Genomic DNA, 27,375 nt, shown 5'->3' on the forward strand with positions numbered 1-27,375 from the left:
AGAGAACGACCTTGTATACAACAGACATTTTTGTAAAAACAATTCCCATTGCTGCTCCCACCACTGTAAACAACCTGCCCTCCAGGCAGCATGCAAGAGCCTGTTTACATGTTTGAAATTTACATCTGATTTGCATACTACAGGTGTTATGCAGTATCAGCTGCAAATATACTTTCTCTCCATTGACTTGTTTGTGTTAAATAAAAACAAAAAAAAGTGATTCACAACCATGGTTCCCTATGGGATAGCTACTACACAAGACATTTTGTAGTGTGACGTGTAAGTTTGATATAGAATGCAAATCAAAATGTGACTATAATACCTAAAATGATAATTATGGAAAAAAGGTAGGCAAAGAGTAAAAATCTCATTATACAGTTATAAATACAATATCCCTTTAAAAAAAACAAGGTAAAATAGGAAAACCACATGGGAACCTTTAGACCCTCTAAGACTAAGGAAATGTATCAATAATTGAAATTTAGCAAAATTATAAAGACTATATTTTATCTTTTTTTAAAAAGGGATACTGCATCTTTAAAACATGTAAAGTAGTAAGTCACCCATTTTCTACTTACAGATAGTAGGAGTAAGAATAGTAGCTCCTCCTGGCAAGCAAATCACAGACAGTGGAAAAAGAGAAGCAATGGTGAATGAAAAGCGTGACTCCGTCACATTGAACAAAGCAGAGAAATGTGTGTTTAAAAAAAAATTGAAAAATTCATGTTTCTTTGGTTAGCATTTCAACTTGCTCATGCACTGATTAGCTTTACTTTGCCATGCAATTAAAAAAATACACTGGCATGTAAAAATGATTTGGTTTTTAGAAAGAGATCACTTGAGAAAATTACATGCTGACATTTAATCTATTGCCAAAAAATGGAAAATTAAATGGATTATGTATTTTCAACATGAAGTTCAGCATAGTATGATGATCAATTACTACCTAAATGTCATGATAAATGGAATAGCTGTGTACAAAGCCTGTGCGCTAAATATGCTTTTTACTTTTCAGTTACAAAAACTAAAGATTGTAATAATATACTTGGTCAGAAAACCACTAAATTTAATGAATACATTTTAAAGTTGTTACTGGTACACAGGTGTACATATATGTTTGCAAACATACAGTATGTACATATATGTTTACATTCATATCATACACAATACACATTTTACAGCAGATGTCTGTGTATACTAATACCTATATATACACACATTTGCTGAATGCAAACATATATTTAATATTTTTAAATCTTAAAGTCAGAAATGTTGATGTATGCATGCTAAGCATTTAAAAATATGGAAGGTAAACAAATGGAAGGAAACGAAATACATTTGGAAATAGTCCAACAATTAAAAAAAACTGGTATTGCTATTTGAAAGATGCAGTATCCCTTTTCTTAGTTTGATTACTTTGTAAAACTGTAAGAGCCAATACAGTTTCATCCAGTTGAATGTAAAGCAATTTGCACAAAATGATCAGGCAAAGCATAAACATCTCTTAGACTTGTGAAATCATGAACAGAACAGCTTACCACTCAGGTTTTTTTCTTCATTAAAAGATAAAGCCACATTTAATCAAATTTAGAGATCTATGTTAACATGAGACTTATTAAACCCAAGGGAATGAGTAAATTTATTGTATTGTTAATTTTTCCTACATAACAGCTTATAATCAATCTCAGGTATCAAAAGGGATACTACATTATGGAATCACTGGATATGTATGCTGATATGTAACTTATCAAATTTTCAATCCCACCAAACCTAACTGAAATATGTGTTTGTGTGTGCAAGAGAGAGAAAGAGAGAGAGTGTGTGTGTGTGTGTGTGTGCGCGCGAGAGAGACAGAGAGAGAGAGAGAGAGATGTTCCATCTGTTCATGGATTTATTATACAAATTGTCCTGATTCACCAGAGGGACTGAATTAACTTAGGTATGTGTATACCATTGTCTTAACTTTTATATATTTGTTGTAAGTGACCTTGACTAAGGGTTGATCTAAAAAATTGTCCACTTTTCCTGAGGGGAAAAAACTGAAAGATTTATTATATATTCTGCAGACGACCAATTAAACTATCATTGTGAAAAATTACCAAACATTAAAGATTCATTAAATAGGTTAATTTTCCCACCTATTTTGAATACAGAATGTTGCAGAAGTTTTAATGTATTATGCATTTTTAGACAGATGATCAAGTATAACTTCTAACATAGTGTTGCTTGCAGGTTTCATACACGGAGAAAAGTTTTAAAGTATCATTTTACTGACATTGTTAATTTATCTTCATCAAGCAATTTAATACATTAGGAATTAAAGCTTCATTTAAAAACTAGTGAAAGCAAGAGTTCAGGAAGGGTTTGAATGTAAGAATGAATACATCTGCTAACGAATGTTTTCATAGACCCCTTGAAGTTTTATGCAGTTCTTACCCACAAGATTAGCCAATCTCATTTGGTAGTGACTGGCAATATATAATGGGGAGCTAGTCACATACAATCTTCTATCAAATATAAGGGGACCACAATGAAAAGATATGTCCCAGCGATATATCTTGCAATACAGATCAAGCAAAATTCCTTGCTGAAAGTTGAAAAATCTATATATTGCTCTTCACAATTTGTATAAATAGAGAAAATAATAAGAATTTATGTCTTTAAAATATTATGACTTGCTCTTTTGTATATGCATATAATTCTCAACCACAGAGGTAGACAACAGAGAGAAGTGAAAACACTGTTTGGAAAATCACATATGTAGCTAACTAACACAGAATATTATAAGCATACCTAATGTTTCTAATGCAGACGTTTCTTCTCCAAGTTATATATCTCCGGGGGTAATTGTAAAGAGGCAATAAATTAAAAAAAAAATCTAATGGAAACCATTAATTATAACATGTAGTATGATTTTAGGCACAATTTTAATGTTTTTCTACTTTTTAAAAATAATAGAAAACTTCATTTCAGTTTAACATATGCAACATTTACAAATATATTCTTTGTTAAGAATTCGAGGGGGAAAAAAAGACTGCAATGAACAAACCTCTGGAAGATAAAGATCTCATTTTAAGCAGGACATGCTGGTTTGTGCATCCTGAGAGGGATCAGGGTAAAGGATTGGGTGTAGGGAAAAAAGAGGGAATGAGGGACTCATTGTTTGTATTAATAGTTCAGATGTTCTGCCTAAGAATTTATAGAAATAGACTATGAAATTTTATGGGAGGTTAAGAGTTGAAAGTACTGAAAAGTTAAGCATATTTTTAAAATGCACAAGTAATATACTGTAGAACCTTTTAAATTAAATTAGCCTTTTGTGTAGAGTTATCATTTTATAATTCCAGAAGATGGTGCTATTGCTTGTTTTCTGGCTGTGAAAAATACTAAAACCACCTGAATTTCATTCAGATTAATACTTTCTTAAAAAATAAATAAATCATGCACTAAGGACTGACCAAATAATTTTATAGTGATATAAAGTGATTTTTAAAAAAAATATATATTATTTTCTAGATTTACAAGAATGGAGCCAAATATATCAAAAATATTTAAAACATTTTGCAGGAAAAGTCAGACAATTTATAACAAAGGACTCATAAGGACTGCATATGGAATCGAATCTCTAAAGTTTACAATATGGAAGGAAAATAAGTAAATAAGAATCCATGAATTTCAATTATATCTTTTTAATGCACTCTTGTATACCTTTACAACTTTAAAATTAAAGCTACTTGGAAATGAATAACAAAAAAAGTAAAGATACTAGACCTCAAAATGACAGCAATCCTCATTTTATTTACATATATCTCAAAATTTAGTATAAAAACAGTGTTCTAATAACTAATAAGAGGAAATAAGAATCCACTCAAATGCTGAGCATATATTTTATTCAGCTATTGGTCCTGACAATTGTCTTTCCCTGAAATGATCTGTGAAAGAATATTCTTGGATTATTCAGTATAGAAGAAACAGGAGGAGACAGGCAAATTTAATATTCTTACCTTTTTTTGACAATTAATATGACAACTAGGAGGAGGAGGATGAATACCAGAATTCCAGCACTTATTCCTGCTATTTTCACCACTCGATCTGTCTGCTTGGCTGGGTCTGGAATCACCTCTGGTTCTTCTGTTGCTGCTGCTAAATGAATCCAAAAAGAAGTTACTTACAGCAAGTTCTTTAAAGACAGTTTCTACATTTTGTTAATACAATACACAAACACATGCACAAACACCTTGTGTTTGTGTGTGTGTGTGTGTGTGTGTGTGTGTGTGTGTGTGTATACACATGCATGTGTGATGTACATACTGTGAACTTCTATAGATACATCACACACGCTGTACTGTGTATATATTATATATATAAATAATTCATAGTATTAACCTGATATACAAATGCATACATATAGTTTAAAACAAACACTAGTATTAAAAAACAGAGGGCAAATGTGTTTTAATGGACTCCAGTTAACACCCAAAATCAATATTACTTTCTTTACAACAATTTCCCCCCACCAAAAAACCAAATAGTGCCTAAAAATGAATATTAGAAGGATCCATCATGATTTGCAGTGTCATATCCTCCACTCACAGTGCCCATTTTACATCACTTATCCAAACTTAACTTTGCCCCCTAAATTTTGCACAATAAAAAGCAAAATAAATTTTTACTAGATTATTGAAATTATTTATGACTAGATCCCTCAAACAACAAATTGAAATTTATAATCTCGTACATTTTAATGTAACCATTCCTATATTTTTGCAATATTAGGACCTCCCTCATTCACATCCCCATGCTGTTCTAGTTTCCTAACAATCTTGTATGGCCCCATTGCCACAGGATCTTAGCACCTAATGATCTTTTTATGTATTTATCCTCAAAACATGCCTGTAAAGTAGTGATGGGGAATTGAAAGATTAAATGCTTGTCCAAGGTCGCTCCAGAAATCTGTGGTGGGACAGAAAATTGAACAGTGGACTCCTGAGTCCCTTATCTATGTTCTCCTTCCTCTTGCTTATGGAGAGCAGACATCCCAAGACCAGGTTAGCATAGTGCCCCCTCCCTCATAATTTCATCATCCTGGACCCATATGCTCTGCAGATTGGCATGGTGGGAGATCTGTAACACTGACTCACTAGTGGGCTTTATATACTCACATCTGAAGAAGAGCTCTGTATAAGCTCAAAAGCTTGTCTCTTTCACCAACAGAAGTTGGTCCAATAAAAGGTATTACCTCCCCCACCTTGTTTCTCTAATATATAAATATACATATTTACATACACAAACAAGATTAAACAATATGGCTGGATAGACAGAAGAATACATTTATTGTCCACTGCTTATACTATTATTATTGCTTGCACTGTTTAGCATCTAGAGGCTCCATTTAGTGATCAAGGTGCTAAGAGTTCACCATATATAACAAGGATCAACAGTATCAGTGCCAAATAGTTTACAGTCTTGGCATACAGTTTTGATCAGACACAACAAGTGGACAAAGCAAATGGGGAAATGGATGGGATGTGTGAGAGGGTGTACACACCCCACACTGGTAAAGACAAGGGTTAAGGAGCAGCTCTGGGCCCAGTTGCCCCTGCTGGGCATGCTCACAGAGAGGCGGCGCTCAAAAGGGAGCAGCTCAGCTCAGTCAGGGCAGACGGACCAAGGGAGCAGTTGTATGTTGCAGGCTCCTGACAAGAAGCCGCTGAGGACCCATGTGGCTAGGCCCAGACCTCACCACCGAGCTGCTCCAGACCTTTCAATCACAGAGGTAAATGACAACAAGAGGTAGACTGCGAGAAGACCACCTACTGGAGCACAGACAGAGAGGACTTCAGGAGGGACCCAGAGGTGAACCAGTGACGCCAACAGAAGAACAGAAGCCAGGGTAGAAAGTGGCCCAGTGAGCAGGTGTAGGGGCAGCTGCTGCCCTAGTCCGCACATTCTGAACTACTATTTACTGGGCCCAGGGTTTGAACCTGGTAGAGCAGGGAGGGCCCAGGTTCCCTTACCCCAGTGACTCCCACTGTTTGACAACGTGGCCAGTGACTCCCGCCGCTGGGCAACATAACCCAGAGTAATACTACCAGGAGGTTGCTGCCAGAATCAGACCTGAAACCCCTCCACCCCCGGCAGGGTGACAGTATACCAATAAAATAATCATTTTTAGCATAAATAGCATAGCACACTAGCTGCCTAGCCATTGTTGAGTGTTTTATGGGCACCATAAGAATGATGAGTTTTACGGATGGACTTGAAAGAGGATAATGTAGTGTTTTAATAGAATTTAAAGGGGACCTCCTCTTAGACATAGAGGTTGGCATGGGAGAAAGCACAAAGGTGACCGAGGGAAAATTGGATCAATGGGCATTGGCGTCTGGCAGAATAGATGGAATGATGTATTAAATAATGTATTTGAGTCAGGAGGCAAAGGGTTAAGCTCTGTATGGTGTTAAATGTAAAGAGTAGTGTCTTGTGATTGATGCAATGGAGAAGGAAGAAGCAGTGGAGAGATGTGAAGTGGGGGAGGGATGTATTCAGAGCAATAAGCTAAGGAGATTAATAACAGCTTTTTTTTTTTTAATCAATTGGAGTGGGATAAGATGGCTGGTGTCATGCGAAGGTAGGAAGACGTTTTATTAGTCAAGATGCAAAATGATGAGGGCCTGGACAAAAGTTTTACCTGGGTGGACTGGGAGGAAAGGCCTTCTTGTGTAAGAAGAAGCAGAAAAGTTTAGATATGGCATAAACGTGAACATCAAAAGAGGGCTGAATCAAAGATGACAGGTAGAATATCAGCCTGACTCACTGGGGGGAATGGTGGTGTTTTCATGGTGACTTAGAAAGGAGGCAGAGGAGAGTGACTGGAAGGAAAGAATAAGAGCTCAGTTATATTTACCTCTATTATAGTAATCCTTATGACAAATTTGCTACTTAAGTTTCATTAAAAGGTATCTCCTCCTCAGCCATGCAATTATCTCATTTTCAAAAGCCACTGTACGAACTCAGCAAATAAATGTTTCTCAAGCAATCTGAAGAAAAGATTGCCTCAGGAGTTTACTGTTTTCCTGGCTTAGGTGACAGTGTTTTATTGGCTATATCCCATGAGAAATATCAGAGCTTGGGTCCTTGTAACTGTTCAAAATGGGGCACTCCGTACAAGCCTTTAGAACACCTGCCAAGGCCTAGGTAGGTATCCGTTGCATGTTCATTTACTTTGTTTTTATATTAAAGAGTTTGAACTAATGATCAATAATGCTCATTCTATACTTCAATAATGCTAGGAAATAAGGCTACTGTCTAATGGGACCATATACTTTCTTAAAAAAGAGTAGAAAAATTACTTTGAAAAGTCACAGATCAAGCACATATCTAGGCTGAATCCTTTCTATCCAAAATGCTTAAAATCTATAGGTGCAATCCAGGCCTACTGAGGTCAATGCCAAAACTCCCAGTAGCTTCTCTAGGGCCAGGATTTTACCCTATATTCTTCCAGCAAAAAATAATAATATATGCATTCTTTGGTGAAAATTATATAACACTGTGGGCTAATTCAAAGGGGTTATATTTTTATATTACAAGGTGTAAATGTTTAAATAAAATCACTGCATATAACAGATGATTAAATTTTAGGAAAAAGAATGGAAAACTGCAGATGTTTTATATTCTTTGAGTTCAGTTTCCATATTTATTTTATTCCAACGCCAGACAAACAACAAATAATGTACAAAAAAAGGAAATTCAGGTACACATCTTAATAATGATGTGCATCCAATTGTCCAATTACTCATTTAATGTGTGCATGTGTGTGGGTGTAATCTGGCATTATAATTACTGTAACAGCTCGTACAAGTTTTCCATATATTGGAATGCATACAGAATGGCGACAATTGGGTCTCACAAAACACATGGGGCCAGCTCCTAGGTCTGAATGAAGAACTGCATGTATTGCAGATCTCTGTGTGTGCAGGCATGTGTGTGCAAAGATGGCATAAAGATCACCATTGCACTTCAGCAATCCTGGAGTTCAGGGTCAATCCCCTGGTGTAAATTAGAGCACCCACTGGCTGCTAATGCTGCAAGGAGCTACAACTGTAACTGAGAATCAACAGTTTGTGATGGCTTGTCCAAACCATCTATATACCTCTGTAAGATTCCCCCTTGCATTGGGGTCGTTCCTCCCTGGGTTGGATCCAGTGGCTCTGGGGGTCAGATTCTGCTCATGGTGCGGCACAAAGCAGCCTCAACCACATCTGAGGTATAGGGCAATAATATTCACTTTTATCAGCAATCAAATGGAAACTAACCTTGTTGAGCACTAGAGTGAGGGTGACCGTATTTCCGTATTCTGAATACGGGACACCTGGTAAAATTACTTGTATTCAAGTGAGTTCAATGGCAATCAATCAGAACTATCAGTACAAATCTTCAAAATTAACATCAAGTTCACTGTTAAAAAGAAATACTGCAGAGTTGGATTCTTTGCATTTACCTTCTTATCTTTAAGACTTTAGGGTTCACATAGGGAGGGATGAAATACACAAACTCCCATACACCTCTTTCACACAGGGTGGGTGACTGACTGACTGACTGACCGACCGACCGACCCTCCCCGGCCGGCGCTTTCCACCCTCCGTGCCTGGCTGAACCCCCGGGACGGACCCGCCTCTCCTGGCACTGTGTCTTCCCGAGACAATATGTGGAGTGGGAACGGGGAGGCAGGTAGGATCACATGCCCAGCCCCCCCAGATTTCTGTAAGAATGTGGCCAGCAGCAGCCTTTTGGCACTGTGCTGGAGGGAACAGATGGGAGCTACTTCCAGCCACAGGGCAGAGGGAAGAAATGACCTGGCTCATATCTTAGCACAGCTCATCTCTTCTCTCCCCTCCCATGTGGCTAGAAGCAGCTTGTCTCTTCCTGCTCGCACATTGTTGAAAGGCAGCCAACACCTCCAGGCTGCTGCTGGTCACCGACATAATCCAGCCGCCTCCTGTCCCCTGGCTACAGCGCGGGCAGGAAAGGGTTATGCCCTAAGGATACGTTGTGAACCAGGACCCAGGGAACCTGACTGCAATGGCTTCAGCGAACCTGGCCAGAAAGGTGGCTCAGCAGGGGAGGGCGGGTGAAGAGGGTGCTAAGCCCCTGTCTGGGGGGACTGCAGAGTTGGGGTGCGAACAGGCTGGAAATCGCTTCCTCCCCCCCCCTGCCACTCCAGAGCTTAGCTGAGAGGCGGAAAGGCTTCCCCATGCCAGCGCTCTCCGGGGCTTTTGCACATGCAGGGCTCAGCTCTTCCTGGCCACCGCCCTGGGCCGGCAGGTCTTGGGCTTTCCCGGGGCGCTGGCCCAAATGGGCAGTGGGAGAAGGAAAAAGCCTGATGGCTGGGCTGTTATTGAGCTGAGCGCTCTGACCAGGGGCTGATTCTTTGCACAGCGCTGGGAGTGGGACGTGCCCCACTAGGGGGCATATGGAGGAGCAACGGGGCTGGAGGGAAGTGTGAAGGGGCAATGCAGGGAGAGGACAGTGAGAGGGGGAGCATGTAAAGGGCCAATGTGTGGTCAGCAGACGCGACATGTAACTGGCCACTGCCTGGCACCTGCCCGCACTCACCAGCCGCAGCAGCTTGCAGCATGCAGCCAGTGCTGGCCGGAAACAGGATGGGGGACTGACCAAGAGCCAGCACACAGTGGAGGCTGTGCTATGGACCAGCAGGAGCAGCAGCCGACCCGGTGTGCTGCATCCTCACCCCGCAACCAGTCTTACATACCCATACCCATCTTCAGCCACTGGACCCGCCCCCACTCATTGCTGGTGGGCGGGTGGCTAGCGAGCAGTGATCCAGCCAGCAACAGGACCCACCGGTACTGATGAGGGAATACAGAAAATAAAGGACAATTTGTCCATTTTTAAGAAAAAGTTGAAACAGCTGCAGGAGGGTTTAAATATGGGACTGTTCTTTTAAAATGGGATGTCTGGTCACCCTTGCTAGAGTGCTATTTATTTTTCACTAATCCATAAAAGGTAAATACAGCTCAAAATATTTTTCCAATTTGAGGGGTTTCTTTCCAGCACTAATGTGTCCCCCTTGATTAAACCAATATGTTCGCATAGAGATCTTTTTCTTCCCATGATTTACAACTACTCTCCATATATTTTTAACAATCTTCTGTATCAATTTTTTACCTTACACCTTTTTCCCATTTCTTCATGAGATGGGATTTCTTATTTTAATGCCAGTAAAAATATAAAACCTTCTTTGGTGCTCATTTGCACTGACACATATTTCTACTACTACTAAGAAAACCTATTTTTTGCCTTTTCTGATGTAAATATTGAAATATTACAAGTCTTGTGATTTTATTTTTCTTAATATGGTTGAAATCTACGTGACTCATTGAATGTATAAAAACCTCCTTTTACCCAGCTCTTAAAATTCCTTTTTATTAATCTATGCCTATAATCCCTTTTCACATATTAATCACTGATCAGATGAAAAAGTTGTGAGATAATTTTAAAGAGAAACCAGTATTTTTATAGTGAATTTAGTAATGGGGTGATGATTATAGGAAACTAGGCTGTGTATTTTTCATCTAATGCCTTTGATCAGCTTTGTTCCAATATTCATATAAAAGTCAGCGCTCATTTTTACAATTTCATAATACATCTTGTATGTTTTACTATACATTTCAGGACCGGATACGGCAAATCTTTATTAATACAAGGTATTCCCATTGCTTTCAATTGGGTTATTTGCTTGGAAGAATTATTACTCACATAAGAAAGTGAAGGATGGAGACTGTTCCCCCCCCCACTCCCATTATTATGATCCACAAGGAGGGGACTGCATTTTTTTTTTAAGATGAGTTATCACACAGAAGAATCACTAGTGAGAATGAGGGATAAACTAGATCCAACACACTTACTGGATTTCTTCCATTAGTTTTCTATATGGTACCAACAATAACAGCAGTTATATTCCACAGTTCCATCTACAGTTGATGCATATTCTTAAACTTTCTTCCAACACCTCTATCAATTTTTTTCTGTGTGTTATCAATTGTCATCACCTCTGTAATGCTGATTTTCTCTATGTCTTGTAGCAACCAAAGGGTGAAATCCTATTCAGCTTACTCTTGCAAGCAGTCCCATGAACTTCATTAGTGAGCAGGACTGTATTTGACTAAGAGTGTTGCAACTGTCTAAAGCCTAGCCTTACACTACTGCTTAGGTTGATGTAAGTTACATTGCTCAAGGGTGTCAAAAAATCACCTCCCTGAGCAACGCATCTTACATTGATTGACCATGCAGTCTACACCATACTATGTCGGCAAGAGATTCTCTCCTGCCAACTTAGCTTCCACCTCTCAGGGAGGTGAAATACTGAAGTAGACAGAAGAGCACTCACCCATCGACTTATTGCCTCTTCACCAGATCCCGCTAAATCTACACTGCTGCATCGATCTCAGCACTGATTTAGCCTATAGTGAAGACAAGCCCTAACTAATGGTGAGCTCCTGACTGGCTGGTGGCAAATGGCAAGTTTTCCTTCTACAGACAATAGCAGAAGGACACTTTCCCTCACATTTCTGATAAATGTAGTCACTTTGAACTTCTTTTAAAAACTAATTTTTATTACATACTCAACAAAATCACCTCAAAATTCAAAACCTATTTACATAATGGAACTGTATGCTAGATACTATAATAATTCAATTATATCACCATGGATGAGATTCAGTTACAGCACATCTCTTATTTGTATTCTCCTTCCTTCTGGAGCTCAGTATTTACATGTAACCTTGCACAATCGTCAGAAAATGTGTAAGACTAGGCATGAAATGAAATGAAATCTCCCCTACCCTTACTAAGGAGATGGTGATAGGAAAAATAATAATGATATTCTACTCTGTCAAACAAAGTTATTCAAGTAGCAAAGGCAAGTAGGATTTGCAAGGCGGTTTATATGATACTATTAGTGAACAGACATCCTTCTAAAAGCCAGCTTTAAATCCACAGATTTTGTACAAGATTGTATATATAACCTCTTAACCTGGTGTTTTACCCTCTAACACTCATGGAGTTTTATGCTAGGCTTTCCTCCTCTGTGATGTGGGATATACTGTGCCTTGTGTTTGACTGAAGCTGCTGTTTATGTTGTGCCTTGTTCACATGTTAATTTTTTATTTGTATTACTTTGTGAGTATTCACCATGTTATGCAGTAATAGCATAACTATGTAGCATGAGTCCAGATGCATTTGATCAAGAAAAACTGTTTTACACTATGATTTTATGCTTGCATTATAAAACTATTAATTAAAACTAAAATTTGGCCGAATAGATTCAACAGCCAATATTGGGCAACATCACAAAGAACTGGTATCCCATGCAACTCAGGTAATGAGTCAATCTATCATGGGCAGGGGGTGGAGGGATTCTGTGAGAAATACAAGTGATTTTTTCTTATAAGCAGTTAATTTTCAGAGTGACTTGCCCTATGTTTTAATAGTCTGACCAGAAAGACCATTCTGCCTTCTATCAATTTGAGTTTTATTCTCGAGTTACTGACTTTCCAGAGTGATGTTAACGATACGAATTAAGGAGATTTTAAAAAGCTTTAAAAATGCATTAAGAAAGAAGGAAAGATTCCTTTTACCTGATTACTGTAAAAAAGTTTCATATGAAAATGTCTGTTGAGAACACCTGAGCAAAGTTGTACTGGGATTGAAGGAGTCCAGTTGCACAATAGGTATCAGTATGCTGTATACACATATACTGTGAGCAAGACTCATGTATTCTGTAAGAATTTCCTAGGTGAATGAAAGATTCTTAGACTATTTGCCTTTCTGGAAGGTGAGAGGTTTTTGTTCACTTAATCAACATGGGCTTAATAACCTTCCCTGTGGAAATAGCAATGAGAGTATATAATGGGAAAGGAAAAGCATGACAATGTTCTCACCAAATTCCTCTTTCTGGGGATGAGGTTTGTGGCAGACGCAGCGGGTGTGCCCTGCAGATGTTAGGGATCCATTCACTAGAGCACAAGTGCATAAACTGTGGCTCTCAAGGCTCTAAATCATGGGCTTTATGGGTAAGCCATATTAAGAAGAAAATTTGTATTTAATAATGAACTGAAAATGTGATCCCTGAGCTGTGCCATGAGATTTTTAAACTAATGTGTCTGAATAGTTCTCATTACTATGGGCAGGGCCCAGGGTCTGTGGGAGCCCAGAGGAGCGGATTTCAATTGGTTCTGCCTAAGCTTGGGGGAATGCTTAGCAAAGAACCTTTCCCCCATTGGAGCCACCGAGGGTAGCCCAGGAAAGGAGAACAAGGAGAAGCTGAGAAACTACAGTTATAGCTCCTTGGTTCTCTATCACAGCCCAGGTTAGAGCATCTTGTATGATGCCCTAAACTGCGCCAACTGGTTTTGGTCTCTACGGGACCATATGTTAGCTGGGGATAGCTAAATTGCAGCAAGCTGTGACCACTTACACCCCTTTTTCAAGGAGTATAGGGAAGGAGAAGTGGAAGCTGGCAGTGCTAGCTCTACACTTGTGGGAGCTCCCCATCAAGGACTCTTCCCCTTGACCTTTTTGAAACAGCATGTTCAGCCCTTATGCCAAAAAGCTTGGACTATAGCTGAAGGGCCATCACTGTAGAGATAGCCTATATACAATGTTTCCTGGGTCCCCTGGAGAACACTGCAGGGGCTTCTTCAGACAGCAGCTGCTGACCCATCTCTCTTTAAATGATGGCTGTACTAAAATGTTAATACAGCATCTGGCCAAGTTACTACTAGCTTCCGGGGGTGGTGTGTGTGTGTGTGTGTGTGTGTGAGATGCACACAGAGCACCCCTTCTTTCCCAAACCCTGGCCCCCACATCCTACCTACCCATATATGGATCTCCAGATAAGGAAGGTGCAATGGATATGGCTAACCACCATTTCCATGAAAAAAGAGCAACATCTGTATACATAGAGAATGCGGAGAAACAGCTTGGCCCTCCTTACTGTGTTTTTTTCTAAATGTGCATGCCCCAAGCAATGTTTGTGCTTGATGCATTATTATATATTTAAAACTAATGCAAGCAAGCTAGCATACCATACTAAGTGGGAGTGAGAGGGCTATCTAGAAATTCCCATATATTGTACTCAAATTGACCTGTTTGTTACTGGTAGCATTAGGTCACTGCAGATGAAGGTGGAGCTTGTTCTGATCACTCATTTATAAATTAGCGCCCCTACAGCCCATTTCCACATCTCCAGAACATTGAAATCACCTCTTCTTCCAAAAGGCATAGGAGCAGAGAATTAAGCCTCCCTTTCTGTTTGGGACTAAACTCAGAGGTTAAATGGGAGTTACTCTTGCAATGCTCCAAAAGAGTGGCAATTTACATTCATACTGACAACTTCGAAAACAGGAATTTCAGCGAATTACTGATCAGTTATTTGAAGAGTGAGCCTTAAAGTACTGAGAAATACCAAGAGGTAAAGTGCTCAGATCCTGACAGCTGTGCAGATTAAACAGTAGAGTAGGAACCAGATTGTGGAGACAAGTTCCAGCAACTGTCTATGCACTTGTGTTCATGAATAGGTATTAAATGAATAGATTGGCACCTTTAACTGCATCCTTCTACATTCTGCAACCAAAAGCTCCTACATGTGCATGAACTCTGTAGGCATTTTTAGTGTCTGCCATGATGCTAAATGACAGGACTCAGATGGAGCGAGCATAAAGGGGATTCTTAATGTTGGTGTCGGGCACACAGATTCTGATTCTGAAGATCACAGGTTATGGAAGACCGTTTGTGCAGCCTCACTGTTACCAGACAGCATTTGCCTAGGATTTGGCCTGGGTTAAGCAATAACAAAATGGATGACTACATTATAGCACATATAGCATGCCTGGCCTGAACACAAACAACAAAGAAATGAAGAATTATGGCAGAAAATGAATGCAGACACTGGCAAACTTTTTTCAGCTAGGGAATGGTTCAGGGGGGTACAAGTTAGAAGGATTCTGTCAGCTTCCAGTTCAGCCTCTACAGTATTTTTGAATAAAACAGCTAAATGTGGAGTTAGGTTTCTGCAATTCTATCTCACAAAGCATACTGTATAGGAAGGCATGAGCGCACTAATATAATCTTTTGGTATGTCACCAGACAAGAGCAGCATGCAGTAAAAAGGCTTGGAGACATTCTGGATACTAACATGTCACCAGGCACTGCCAGATTTGCACTTTGCTTTGGAATTCTCATGTCTAGTAGGGTTTCAATGAGCAACAACACTGCAGTAGGGCTTATCCAGTGGAAGTGTGTCCCATGGATCTACATTGCCAACCCCCAAACAAGCAAAACTCATGAGTCAGGTCCCCAAAGATAATGAGATTAAAAATATATTATCCTTGGGGTTCTTTTTATTTGCCCTTTGTTCATTGAGCATTTAGAATACATTCGGGTCACATTTTCAATCTTTTCTCCCCAACCACAAGAGCAAGAGACTTATTTATTTAAAAAAAGAAAGTGGAGATTCACATATTCACAAGACTCAGAAGCTGAGGTATTAAGAAAATCACCAAATATCATGAGACTCATGATAAAAATAGTGAGAGCTGGATAGGAACGCTAGATACTTATTTCATAATCATAGAATATCAGGGTTGGAAGGGACCTCAGGAGGTCATCTAGTCTAACCCCCTGCTCAAAGCAGGACCAATCCCCAACTAACTCAATGTCAGGGCTCTTCTTGTTTAAGAACTCCACATGGAACTCTCATCGAAATCAAGGGAAATTCTGTATGCAAAGTGTGTGCAGAGTTAGGCTCATTATAGCTTTTGTGGCTTTAAAATCATACACTCCGATAACAGGTTCTTGAGTGCAATTATGTGGAGCTCATTCATTAGTACAGACCCGAAGAGTGATACAAATCCCACTTTTATAGATGTGCACTACAGCAGTCAAATTCAGATTCTGCTTCTGAAAGCAGGGTTTGATAATCTTAAAAAAAAAGTTATATTAAGATGAGCACTGACAATATACATAAAAAGCTCTCAGAAAGGAATAATTAAAGATCTACTGAGTAAATACACTTTTGTAGCATCCATATTATTATCTCCAAAGTCTAACTGTGGACTCTCCTGCAATGGTTTCATCCTGGGCTTCTTAAAAAGCAAGTTGTTAGACATAATTGTCTTTTCAAGCCATTATGAGCTATCAGGTCTCAAGCTTCTATGACTCATCAGTTTGCACATCAGTGACCCTACAGACTGTTACAGTCAGCTAGGTCATTGCTAATATTGCCCTTAAATAGTAGGACCACCAGCTCAAATTATTATGACATTTCTGATGAAAAAAATGTACAATGGGTGCAGTAATCCTTTTGAAATAAAGCCATGCTTTTAACCTTTCAGAAAAGAAATCTGGGCAATTAGAGCACATTATGAAATAATCACCTGTCAGACTGTGATTTGAAAAACAAAGCTGTTTAACTAAAGGAATAGCAATCTTAAAAATTCACTTGTAAATAAAAAGGGAATGTTAACAATTACAATTCAGCCGCAATTTTTTTAAAAATAATATCGTGTAAAATTTTTTTCCCCAGGCATTAGAAATGCATTATACATCACTTATTAGCCCCAAAATTAACACTGACAGTTGGTATTCAAACTCCTGAAAATAGGTGATGACACATACTTTATTACAAAAGCAACACTTTGTACATGGCATAAACAACAGAAACTGTTTTAGTGTCATTCTACCTCTGAGGAAAATGATGTATTATACCATACAAGATGTTTAATTGTTTTACCACAGAAATACATTTTAATCATCTCTGTTGTTCATATAGAGGCACACACAGTACACAGTACAGAAAATAAAATTACAATTATTAATGTAATTGACTATAAAAATTACAAGCAAGAATTTACTGGCAGCAAGGAATACGTTAAACTCAGTGTTCCAAAGTTGTTATAGAGCTATGTAATTTCACTGAAGGAAGCAAAGGCAGCTAACCTCTCCTCTGCCGTAAAGACTGCAAAGTTACAACCCAAAGAATTTTTTTGCAGTGCAAATTGCTTTGTAAATCCAGATTACCCCCTCACAACCCTAGAACACAGCAACAAACATGATGAGGAATTACTTTATATCAAAGAAAAGATTACCCACATCTGGGATGGACTCAGGAGACACACAAAACAAGCCAAGAGGAGGAGAAGAAATATAATGCCTCCCTTTCCACGAATTTAGAGTATTCAAAGTAGTTCTCATGGAACCACTGACAGTAATCAGAGCCACTACATGAAACTCTGACTCCTGACCTGCCTAGATGGTTTAAGAGTAGAAAGTACCTAGGACATATCCCTATTGAGGGAGATTGTCAGCAACTCACCTTTTTGAGGAGGGGAATCCTAAAATATGTAATCACCAGATGAATCCTAAAGGAAACATTGCTTAGTGCTAGAGACATGCAACTTACCATATACAAACATAGGAACATAAAAACTGCCATACTGGGTCAGACCAATGTATACTGTCTCCAACAGTGGCCAATACAGGAGCTGCAGAGGGAGTGTACAGAACAAATCAAATGTGGAGAGATCCACCTGTCTTCCACTCCAGGCTTCTATCAGTCAAAGGTTTAGGGTCACCCAGGGTTACATCCCTGACCATCTTGGCTGATAGCCATTGATGGACCCTATCCTCCATGAACTTATCTTATTCTTTTTTGAACCCACTTATACTTTTGACCATCACAACATTCCACAGCACTGAGTTCCTCAGGTTAGTTGTACATTATGAGAAAAAGTATTTCCTCTTGCTTGTATTAAACATGCTGCCTATGAATTTCATCAGGTGACCCTGGTTTTTGTAAAAGGGTAAGTAACACTTTTCTATTATTTTTTTCCACACCATTCATGATTTTATAGATCTCTATCATATCCCCCCATAATCATCTCTTTTCCAAGTTGAACAGTCCCAGTCTTTTTAGTCTTTCCTCGTATGGAAGCTGTTCCATACTCTTGATCATCTTTGCTGCCCTTCTCTGAATCTTTTCCAATTCCAATATAAACTTTTTGAGATGAGGTCACCAGAACCGGACACAATATTCAAGATGTGGGCGCACCATGGATTTATATAGTGGCACTATGGTATTTTCTGTCTTTTCTATCCTTTTCCTAATAGTTCCTAACATTCTGTTAGCCATTCTGACCGCTGCTGTGCATTGAGCTGATGTTTTCAGAGTACTATTCATAACTCCAAGATCACTTTCTTGAGTGGAAACAGCTAATTTAGAACCCTTCTTTATACATGTGTAGTTGAGATTATTTTTTCCAATGTGCACTTCTGTTAATTTATCAACACTGAATTTTATCTGCCATTTTGTTGGCCAGTAACCCAGTTTTGTGAGATTCCCCCTGTAACTTTTCACAATCAGCTTTAGACTTAACTATCTTAAATAATTTTATCACCTGCAAACTTTGTCACTTCACTGTTCAGTCTTTTTCCAGATCATTAATGGATATGCTGAATAGCACAGGTCCTTGGGAGATACCACTGTTTAATTCTGTCCATTGTGAAAACTGACCATTTATTCCTATCCTTTGTTTCCTATCTTTTAACCAGTTACTGATCCAAGACACAACTTTCCCTGTTATCCCATAACAAGTTAGTTTCCTTAAGAGCCTTTGGTGACAGACCTTGTCAAAGATTTTCTGAAAATACAAGCACGCTATATCCATTGGATCACCTTTGTCCACATGCTTGATGACACCCTCAGAGAATTCTAGTAGATTGGTGAGGCATGATTTTCCTTTACAAAAGCTGTGTTGCCTTTTCCTCAACAAATAACGTTCATCCGTGTGTTTGATTTTTGCTAGCTTCTTGTTTAGCTTGTTTAGGAGGTTAGGCACTGTGTGGCAATTACAGGTCCATGAGCCTAACTTCAGCATGGGGCAAATTGGTAGAAACTATAATGAAGAACAGAATTATCAGTCTTCAAAACCAGCTGTCAGTATCCCGGATATTTTCCTGGTCCAGCTACAAGATAGGATATAGTACTGACAAATTTCAGAGTAGCAGCCGTGTTAGTCTGTATTCGCAAAAAGAAAAGGAGTACTTGTGGCACCTTAGAGACTAACAAATTTATTAGAGCATAAGCTTTCATGAGCTACAGCTCATGCATCATCATGCATCCGATGAAGTGAGCTGTAGCTCACGAAAGCTTATGCTCTAATAAATTTGTTAGTCTCTAAGGTGCCACAAGTACTCCTTTTCTTTTTGCGAGTACTGACAAAGCATTTGTTGCTCTGTGTTGCCAACTCATGGGATTTTATTACGAGTCTTATGATATTTGCAAAAAGAAAAGGAGAACTTGTGGCACCTTAGAGACTAACAAATTTGGTGTTTTTCTAAAAGGCTCAACTCAAGGGTTCATATGATTACACGAGAATGTTGGCTTTCATTCAAAACCTCATACATTTCTAGCCCTGATGGTTGTACAGAAAAGCTTGACAACAGCAAACCTATAGGCTCAAACCCTCAGAGATCTAAATAATCTACAATTTAATGTTTTTAAACATCTCATGATTTTGGGGGCCTGTCTTAATTTTTTTTTAATGTTTTTAGTTGACTGTGCTCTAATGAATGACCTTCTCAGCTCATCTTTTGTCCTGACAAGGCAAGTACATCCTTCAGAATTTCTCTGCAAGATTTGGTACTGCTGAGGCCCATGCTCTTCTTCTGTATCCAACAAATTGCAGGGGTTAATGGAAACATTCTAAAGTCTTCTCTCTCAGAGACAACTCAAAACTCTGCTATCAGTATCTATTCCTCCACCTACAACTGTAAGCATTTTTGTAGAGTCTTTCAAGGCCCTGTCCTCTCCCACTGCTGGTGAAACAACATAGGCTGCGACTTAACCACAGGTAGAAAATGACACTCAGCTGTACATCTCCTTTATATCAAACTCAAACAGCTTAGCCAAAGACGCACCTGGAATAAGAGCAGCTAGCTAGAGGTGAATCTAGGCAAGTCTGAGGAGGTATTGGTAGGAAGAGGGAACAGCTCTGAAGAACTTTCTTCCTCGATAACATCCTCTGCTCTTGAGAGTATCTGCTGTCAGATTGTTAAATTGGGCCACAATCTTGGGGTCTTTTTGCATTCCTTAGTGCTATTAGATGCCAAATTAAAAAAAAAAAAACCTACTTCCATCTGTGACTGGCTGGAAGATTGAGTAGTATCTAATCAGACACAAATCTGGTCATGGTGACCTTCATACTTGTTTATTGCTTTTTATATATAGGAATGAAACCACATGCCCTGAAGAAAACTTCCAGCTCGTGCAAAACACAATAGCCTGTTTACTTAGCAACAAAGGTTGCCATGAAACACCACTTCAGTCATCCCTTCTGCACTGATTCCCTATTGATTAGAATCCAGTTCAAAATCTCTGTCTTGATATTCAAAACATTCCACAGCAGCTGAGAGATTGCCTCTCTCCATGCTCACGATCACGAATGAAGTTAGGTTTCATTGAAACAATGAAACTGCCAACCAACAGGAGAAGGCAGAAAGAACTCAGGTGCTGGACCTAAGCTATTGCAAGAAATGTCCATCGACCTAGCCACTTTCTGAACAAACTGCAACACTCATCCTTTGACTTTACTTTCCCTTATGTTTTTCTCTCATACACACCCTTTCCCCAAGACAGGGGTTTCTCAACCTTTTTCTTTCTGAGGCCCCCGCAACATGTTATACAAACTCCATGACCCACCTGTGCAACAGCAACTGGTTTGCTGCATCTAAAAGCCTGGGCCAGTGTTAGGGGGTAGCAAGCAGGGCAATCGCCTAGGGCCTCCCATGAAGCTAAGTTGTTCAGGATTTGGCTTCAGCCCCAGGTGGCAGGGTTCAGGGCCCCAGGCGCCAGCCCCAGGTGGTGGGGCTTTGGCTTTCTCTCCTGGGCCCCAGAGAGTCTAAAGCTGGCCATGCTTGGAGGACCCCCTGAAACCTGCTCGCGGACCATCAGGTGGCCCTGGACCCCTGATTGAGAACCACTGCCCCAAGGGATATCCTAAAACCTAAATCCTAAAAACTAATTGTGCTATTTCATCTACAGACTGATGAAAGATAAAGGTTGAGTGACTAATTTCAATTACTTGGAAAGTCCTCAAATACTAGAGTGATGGAGATCAGATTAGATAGAGAGTCTGAGGGTCTGTCTACACTTAAAATGCTGCAGTGGCGCAGATGCAACACTGCATTACCTACCTACACCAGGAGGAGTTCTCCCATTGCTGTAGGTAATCCACCTTCCCAAGAGGTGATAGCTATGTTGACAGAAGAATTCTTCCTTCAACCTAGCACCATCTACACTGGGGGTTAGATTGGTTTAACTATGCTTCTCAGAGGTGTGGATTTTTCATATGCCTGAAAGATTTAGTTAAGCTGACAATTTTCTAGTGTAAACCAGGCCCCGGTAACTATAATTAGGTAGAACTTTAAGATCTTGTTAATAGAAGGTAAAGATGAATTAGTATTTACAGCACACAGGCTTGTTATAACACAAGACAATCAGGATTGTACTGTGAGTAATCTTGTGTTGTGCAGAATGCAGAAGTAACAAATATGAGTTTGTGAGTGGATTTGGCTGCATGTGCTCATAGTAGTGGAGCATTTAGTTGTTTTGTCTGGAGGATGAAATTAGCTGCTCTGTTCTGGAAAGGGCTGTGGGCTGCTACTTTCTCAACCAGCCTCCCAGAGGGGGAAAACAACTACATCAAAAGATTTCAGAGTAGCAGCCGTGTTAGTCTGTATTCGCAAAAAGAAAAGGAGTACTTGTGGCACCTTAGAGACTAACAAATTTATTAGAGCATAAGCTTTCGTGAGCTACAGCTCACTTCATCGGATGCATTCGATGAAGTGAGCTGTAGCTCACGAAAGCTTATGCTCTAATAAATTTGTTAGTCTCTAAGGTGCCACCGGTACTCCTTTTCTTTTTACGTCAAAAGAGGAAATTATATATTTAACAAAAGCTTCAAACCCATAGGGCAGACAAAAGAAATGAAGCTAACTACAATATGCGAATATTGTATTATGATGTGTGTTGGTGTTGAATAATCTGGCAAAACAGATTATTCAAACGGCTTTCATACTTTTAAATCTGGGCTTAGGGCTTCCACCAGTTGTGATCTGATTAAAACATGATTGATTTGAAGGAGAAAAGTCACTACATTGAGGGAACGCTAAGTGCCCTCACTGATCAGGAGGTAAACAATATTTATATTGTAGTGAACCAAGAAACTGATCTTTGCAAAAAACGGAACATACATTTTTATTAGAGTTAAAATTGAGAACAAATGTACTCAATTCTTCAGGGACACAGGTCTCAAGAAAACATGTAGAGCCCCAGCTCAATTGCCCCCCATTTATCATGTAATTTATTGTTGAAAACACACAGGGACAATCCACAGTGTGAAGCTTCATTATGAGCAGTCATCACCGACATGCTCAGTGAAAAGAGCGAGATATGACTTCTCTTCTCCTCTTTAAAGTGAAAAATACATGCAGAAAACCTGATGGTGTGACTTTAATCAATGAAGCAATATCACTGGCTTCAGCTTAGTCAATCAACAGAGGATATCTTATCTACCATACATAACACAATGAAGCAGATTAATTTTTCTTAAAAGATATGGAGAAAATTTTCAAACTTGGAGCCTAAAGTTAGTCTCCTACATCTTTATTTAGCAGCCAAAATATGTTTTGAGATACTCATATTTTCAGATGTGATGTTCTGAGCACTTGTAGCACCTCTGAAAATCAGGTGCCAAATTTTAGGCATCTAAAATTGAAAAAATTGTCCCCGTTAACATCTACAGAAACCTTAATGTATTAACCATGCAATGCAGTTATATCTGTTAATTACGACGAAGAACTATGATTCTCTCTTTTTGTCTGACCACTAAATATTGAAGAGCCATAGTTCTTAAAAGAAAATTTGGGGTAATCCACTGCAACCACAACTACTACTCTTGTTGCAGTAGAATGTTGTCAAAAATACGGGATTAGAATTTCATTGCCTCTACAAAGGATTTTATGAATCTGCATGCATATATCAAATGTTTAAGAAAACGAAGGACAAATGAATATGAACAACAGAAGTCTTTACCTAGAAAAAACTCACCATATATTAATTTAAAAGGTGGAATGACTGGGAAAAGAAGTCAGTTAGCTATGTTAAATAACTGTAGGGAAGATTCAATAAAAATGTATCTGGTTCCTGCAGAACAGATAAAAATGTACAAGGCAGATTTCAAATAAATTACTTCAAAATTAGAAAAACATGCAAATACAAACAATCTTCTTGGATATAAGAAATGACTAATAATTTAAGAACGATGGCTAGAATGCAGGGGAAAAACAAGAAACAAAAATGTAAATCTTGACTTTTCATGCTAAGGCTGCTTACGAGACTACTTAGCTTTTACAAAAAGAAAAGGAGTACTTGTGGCACCTTAGAGACTAACAAATTTATTAGAGCATAAGCTTTCGTGAGCTACAGCTCACTTCATCGAATGCATCCGATGAAGTGAGCTGTAGCTCACGAAAGCTTATGCTCTAATAAATTTGTTAGTCTCTAAGGTGCCACAAGTACTCCTTTTCTTTTTGCGAATACAGACTAACACAGCTGCTACTCTGAAACTTAGCTTTTACAGTACAATGAATATAATACGTAAAGGATAAGGTATCAAATTTTACTGTCCTTATTAATTCACCAAGCATTTAAGAAACAATAGTTCTATTATCTCAGACCTCTTCTGTAAACAGAACAAATGTTTAATTAAAAAAAAGGTAATGTGGAGGCACAGGTGGTATGGACAGAGGTTGACCTATACAAGCCATTCATTTTTGGAAACCTAAGTACAAATTTTACCTTGAGTCTCAAGTAAAAGTAAGTTTGGAGTTATGTGGTGCCAAAATTATATCAAAAGGTTTCCCCAAAATATTTCATCTCAGTCATTCCCATGTAACATTCTGTTTGAAATAATTTCACCTATCACCATCATATATAAAATGCCCTATTCAAACTCCATCAATCTCACTGCCCCAAAGTGTGTGTGAAGGTATCTTTAGAGCCCAGTCTTCTAATGCAGAATGGAACCCAGCTATACAGACTTTCCAATGTTAGCAATATGTTTACATTGTTGCAAGCCTTCTGCATCAGTGCCTAAAGACCTATCTATCATCTAGCATAATCATTTGTCTCTCTCAAATATCATCAACTTCTCCCATGATCCTAGTCAGAACCCACACATTATTGAAGCTGTGGGAACTGAGGAACTGAAAATTAAATCGGAGTTCAGACCCTAGGCATTTTTGAAAAATCTCACCATGAACCTATCTGCATCTTTAGGTGCCTCATCACCATTAAAAATCTGGCCCTGAGTTCTTGGCTACAGTTCATCTTACTAGATTGCTAGAAGATGCTGTTGTGGCCATGGCTAGGCTAAAAAGCTATGCCTCTACTTCCACCTCCTGTCTGTCTTTCACCAATTCCTGCCTGCTCTCACCCCTGTTCTCACTGAATCATAGAAAATGTAAGTCTGGAAGGGACCTCAAGAGGTTCATTATCCATGTGCTGAGGCAGGATTAAATATACCTGACATGAGTAGCTAGGAAGAGGTATGGAGAAGGCATGAAAGAACAGGCAAAAGCATATTCCTATGTACACATGCTAAGGCTCCAATAACGGGAGAATGGGATGAAAATGCACACACCAGAGACCAAAAGGTGCACACGTGCTTTGGGGAGATGGCACCTTTTTCCAGCATCCACTGAAGTCCTCTTGTTTCTACTACCTCAGGAATCCTCATCTTATTGTTAATTTTGGAGCTCAAGGTGAGGGAGAAAAAGAGAAAGCACCTCAGGGTGACGGACAGAGTGAGTAGTGATTTAGGGTGAGGAAGGGGAGAGAAGCTTTGGGTTTAAAGAAGAGATAGGATGTGTCTTAAAGAAGCAAGAGAAACTACAGAAGGGCAAAATAGAAAAACGGAAAATAGCACGGAAAACCAAGAAAACAAAGTGTCTGAAAGAGAGAGAGGTAGAAAGAACAGTATTAGAGAAAAAGAAAGATGTTAGACTAAAGGGAAATTTTCAGGGGAAACAGAAGAAAATGTGAAGTAGAGGAAAGGAAAGAACAAAAAAAAACCCAACACCCTGACATAATAAATATTTCATTAAAAAACCGTAATAGTGAAAATCAATAATATAATCATAGGTTCATTGTAAATGTCAGTTTGGGCAGATGTCAGATACCGTTTTGACAAATGTCATCATAAGAGATGAATGTTTTGGAAAGTTATGAACACGCAAAACAGTGAGCTACAATGGAAACTGTTTTGCAACCCTATCTCAACTTGACCTCTACCAGAACCATCTGCTCACCCTTTATAGTCAGTTTGGTTTTCTAAAACCATAAGAGCCTAATAAGGCAAGTACTCTTTGATTAATGCAAAGCTATATACACTGCAGTATTTGTTATATCTGGATCTATCAGAGAAGGAGACAGACAGAGGGAGCTGATAGAAAACAGCTGTCTGCTGTGGAGACTTTTAGTGTTCTGGCAGCAAAATTGAAATCAATTGAAAATGAGGCTTTGCACTGAGGAGGGGAGACAGGACATCACATTCCTCCACTCTACTTTAAAAATCTTCCCAAATATATATACACATCATCATTTACATGTTTAACATAAACCACTATATAACCTAACTAAAAGTTGTGAGTCGACTGCAGGAGACTCTCAAATTGCAAGGGATTATTCTGCGCTGGAATAACAACTCACTAAGTAAACAATTTATATGTACAGGAGCACAACTGGCTTTTGCACTTTCTTTGGATAATGTAGTGATGGTGGTACGGCAGTGACCTGGACAAAAAAGAACAGTTGGCTGTAAGAAATCAACGGGATCTGGTACCAAAGTTTCTTCCACCAAGTCATATACTTTAGGAGTTGTAACAGGAGCAGGTCTGATCAGAGGAACAAAAAGTCCCATTGGAACAACTCTGGACTCCGGTACTTGTTAAGGCTGCAAATGGACAAATATTTTGTTTCCATAAAATGCCATCAAATAGTTTTACCATAAATGAAACAGGTCCCATGCATTTTACAAATTCTCCAGGTAACCATTTAATTCCACAACTGCAGCTGTGAATCCACACTAAGGGTACATGTACAAGGCAACTAGACACCGGTGGCTGGCCGATACTAGCTGACTCAGGTTGTGGGGCTGTTTCATTGCTGTGCAGACTTTCAGGCTTGGGCTGGAGCCCAGGTTCTGGAACCCTCCCACCCCATAGGGTCCCTGAGCCTGGGTTCCAGCCCAAGCCCAGAAGTCTATGCAGCAATGAAACAGCCCCACAGCCAGAGCCCCACGAACCTGAGTCAGCTGCAACGGGCCAGCTGCAGATTTGTCTTTGCTGTGTAGACATACCCTAAGTTTCCTACTTGAAAAGAACGATGATGAGTCTCACATCATCCATCAATTTGCATTGCTTGGGATCAGGCTACATGGGAGGCAACATCAGGTCATGTCAGGTACCAACAGGTACACAAAGACTGCTTCAAGAAAAAGAGTTGCAGGTGTCTCCTGGGGAGTAGCATGTGGTGCAAGCCTGTAGACAAGCAAGAAATTGTCCAGTTTCTGCTGATAACTCAAACTAGACTTGTTAGCTCTTAAGGCACACTTAAGTGTTTGTACAAAGCCTTCTGCTGGTCCAGTTGTAGCATGATGGTAAGGAACCAAACTCCATTTGAAGCTAGGACCCTCTGAAATCTTCAGAACAGAATTGAGGTCATTTGTCATTCACCAACTGTCACGGTAAACCAAAATGGCTAAACAAGGTACTAAGATGTCCAATGGTCTTGGTAGCTGAAGTAGAAATAATTCTTAAAACTTCTGGCCATTTCAAATGGGCATCGACTATGACCAAAAACTCAAATTTTTAATGGTCCGGCAAAGTCCCTCTGAATGTGTGCCCAAGGAGCCACACCCAAAGATGTAGGCAAGCTGGGCCAGGATCATGCTGAATTTGTTCACACTGCAGTACAGCATTTTGCCTTCCTCTCAATGTTTGTTGATTCCTGGCCACCAGACATGACTTCATCTGTACAATGCCAAAATGACCTTTGTGAAGAGCTTCTAAAATCTGAGATTGAAGTGATTTTGGAATGATCACACACATTGTCCACCAGATTCAATCATGAGTCACAGATAATTCATGCTGATGTGATACCAACTGTGTAAATTGGGGATTCTTATGATCCAAGCCACTGTACCATGTAGTACCATTCTTTTCACAAGAAAAAGTACA

The 27,375-nt window shown here is 39.3% G+C and overlaps 1 protein-coding gene across 16 annotated transcripts in view; it reads right to left on the bottom strand.

The window, feature by feature from the left end:
* PTPRK (protein tyrosine phosphatase receptor type K) overlaps positions 1–27,375 on the bottom strand; it is a 603,062-nt gene that overhangs the window by 38,391 nt on the left and 537,296 nt on the right. For 6 of the 16 annotated variants that reach the window (XM_043510922.1, XM_043510927.1, XM_043510924.1 and 3 more), the window contains exons 14-16: positions 4,005–4,143; positions 2,794–2,835; positions 579–608 (exon numbers count right to left, since the gene is read on the bottom strand). In XM_043510922.1, coding sequence (XP_043366857.1) covers positions 579–608; positions 2,794–2,835; positions 4,005–4,143 — 211 coding nt within the window. The remainder of the gene's footprint in view (positions 1–578; positions 609–2,793; positions 2,836–4,004; positions 4,144–27,375) is intronic. The other 10 variants (XM_038395504.2, XM_043510931.1, XM_043510928.1 and 7 more) reach the window with 4 other exon arrangements.

The sequence above is a fragment of the Dermochelys coriacea genome, chromosome 3, assembly GCF_009764565.3.
Source record: "Dermochelys coriacea isolate rDerCor1 chromosome 3, rDerCor1.pri.v4, whole genome shotgun sequence".
NCBI lineage: Eukaryota > Metazoa > Chordata > Testudines > Dermochelyidae > Dermochelys > Dermochelys coriacea.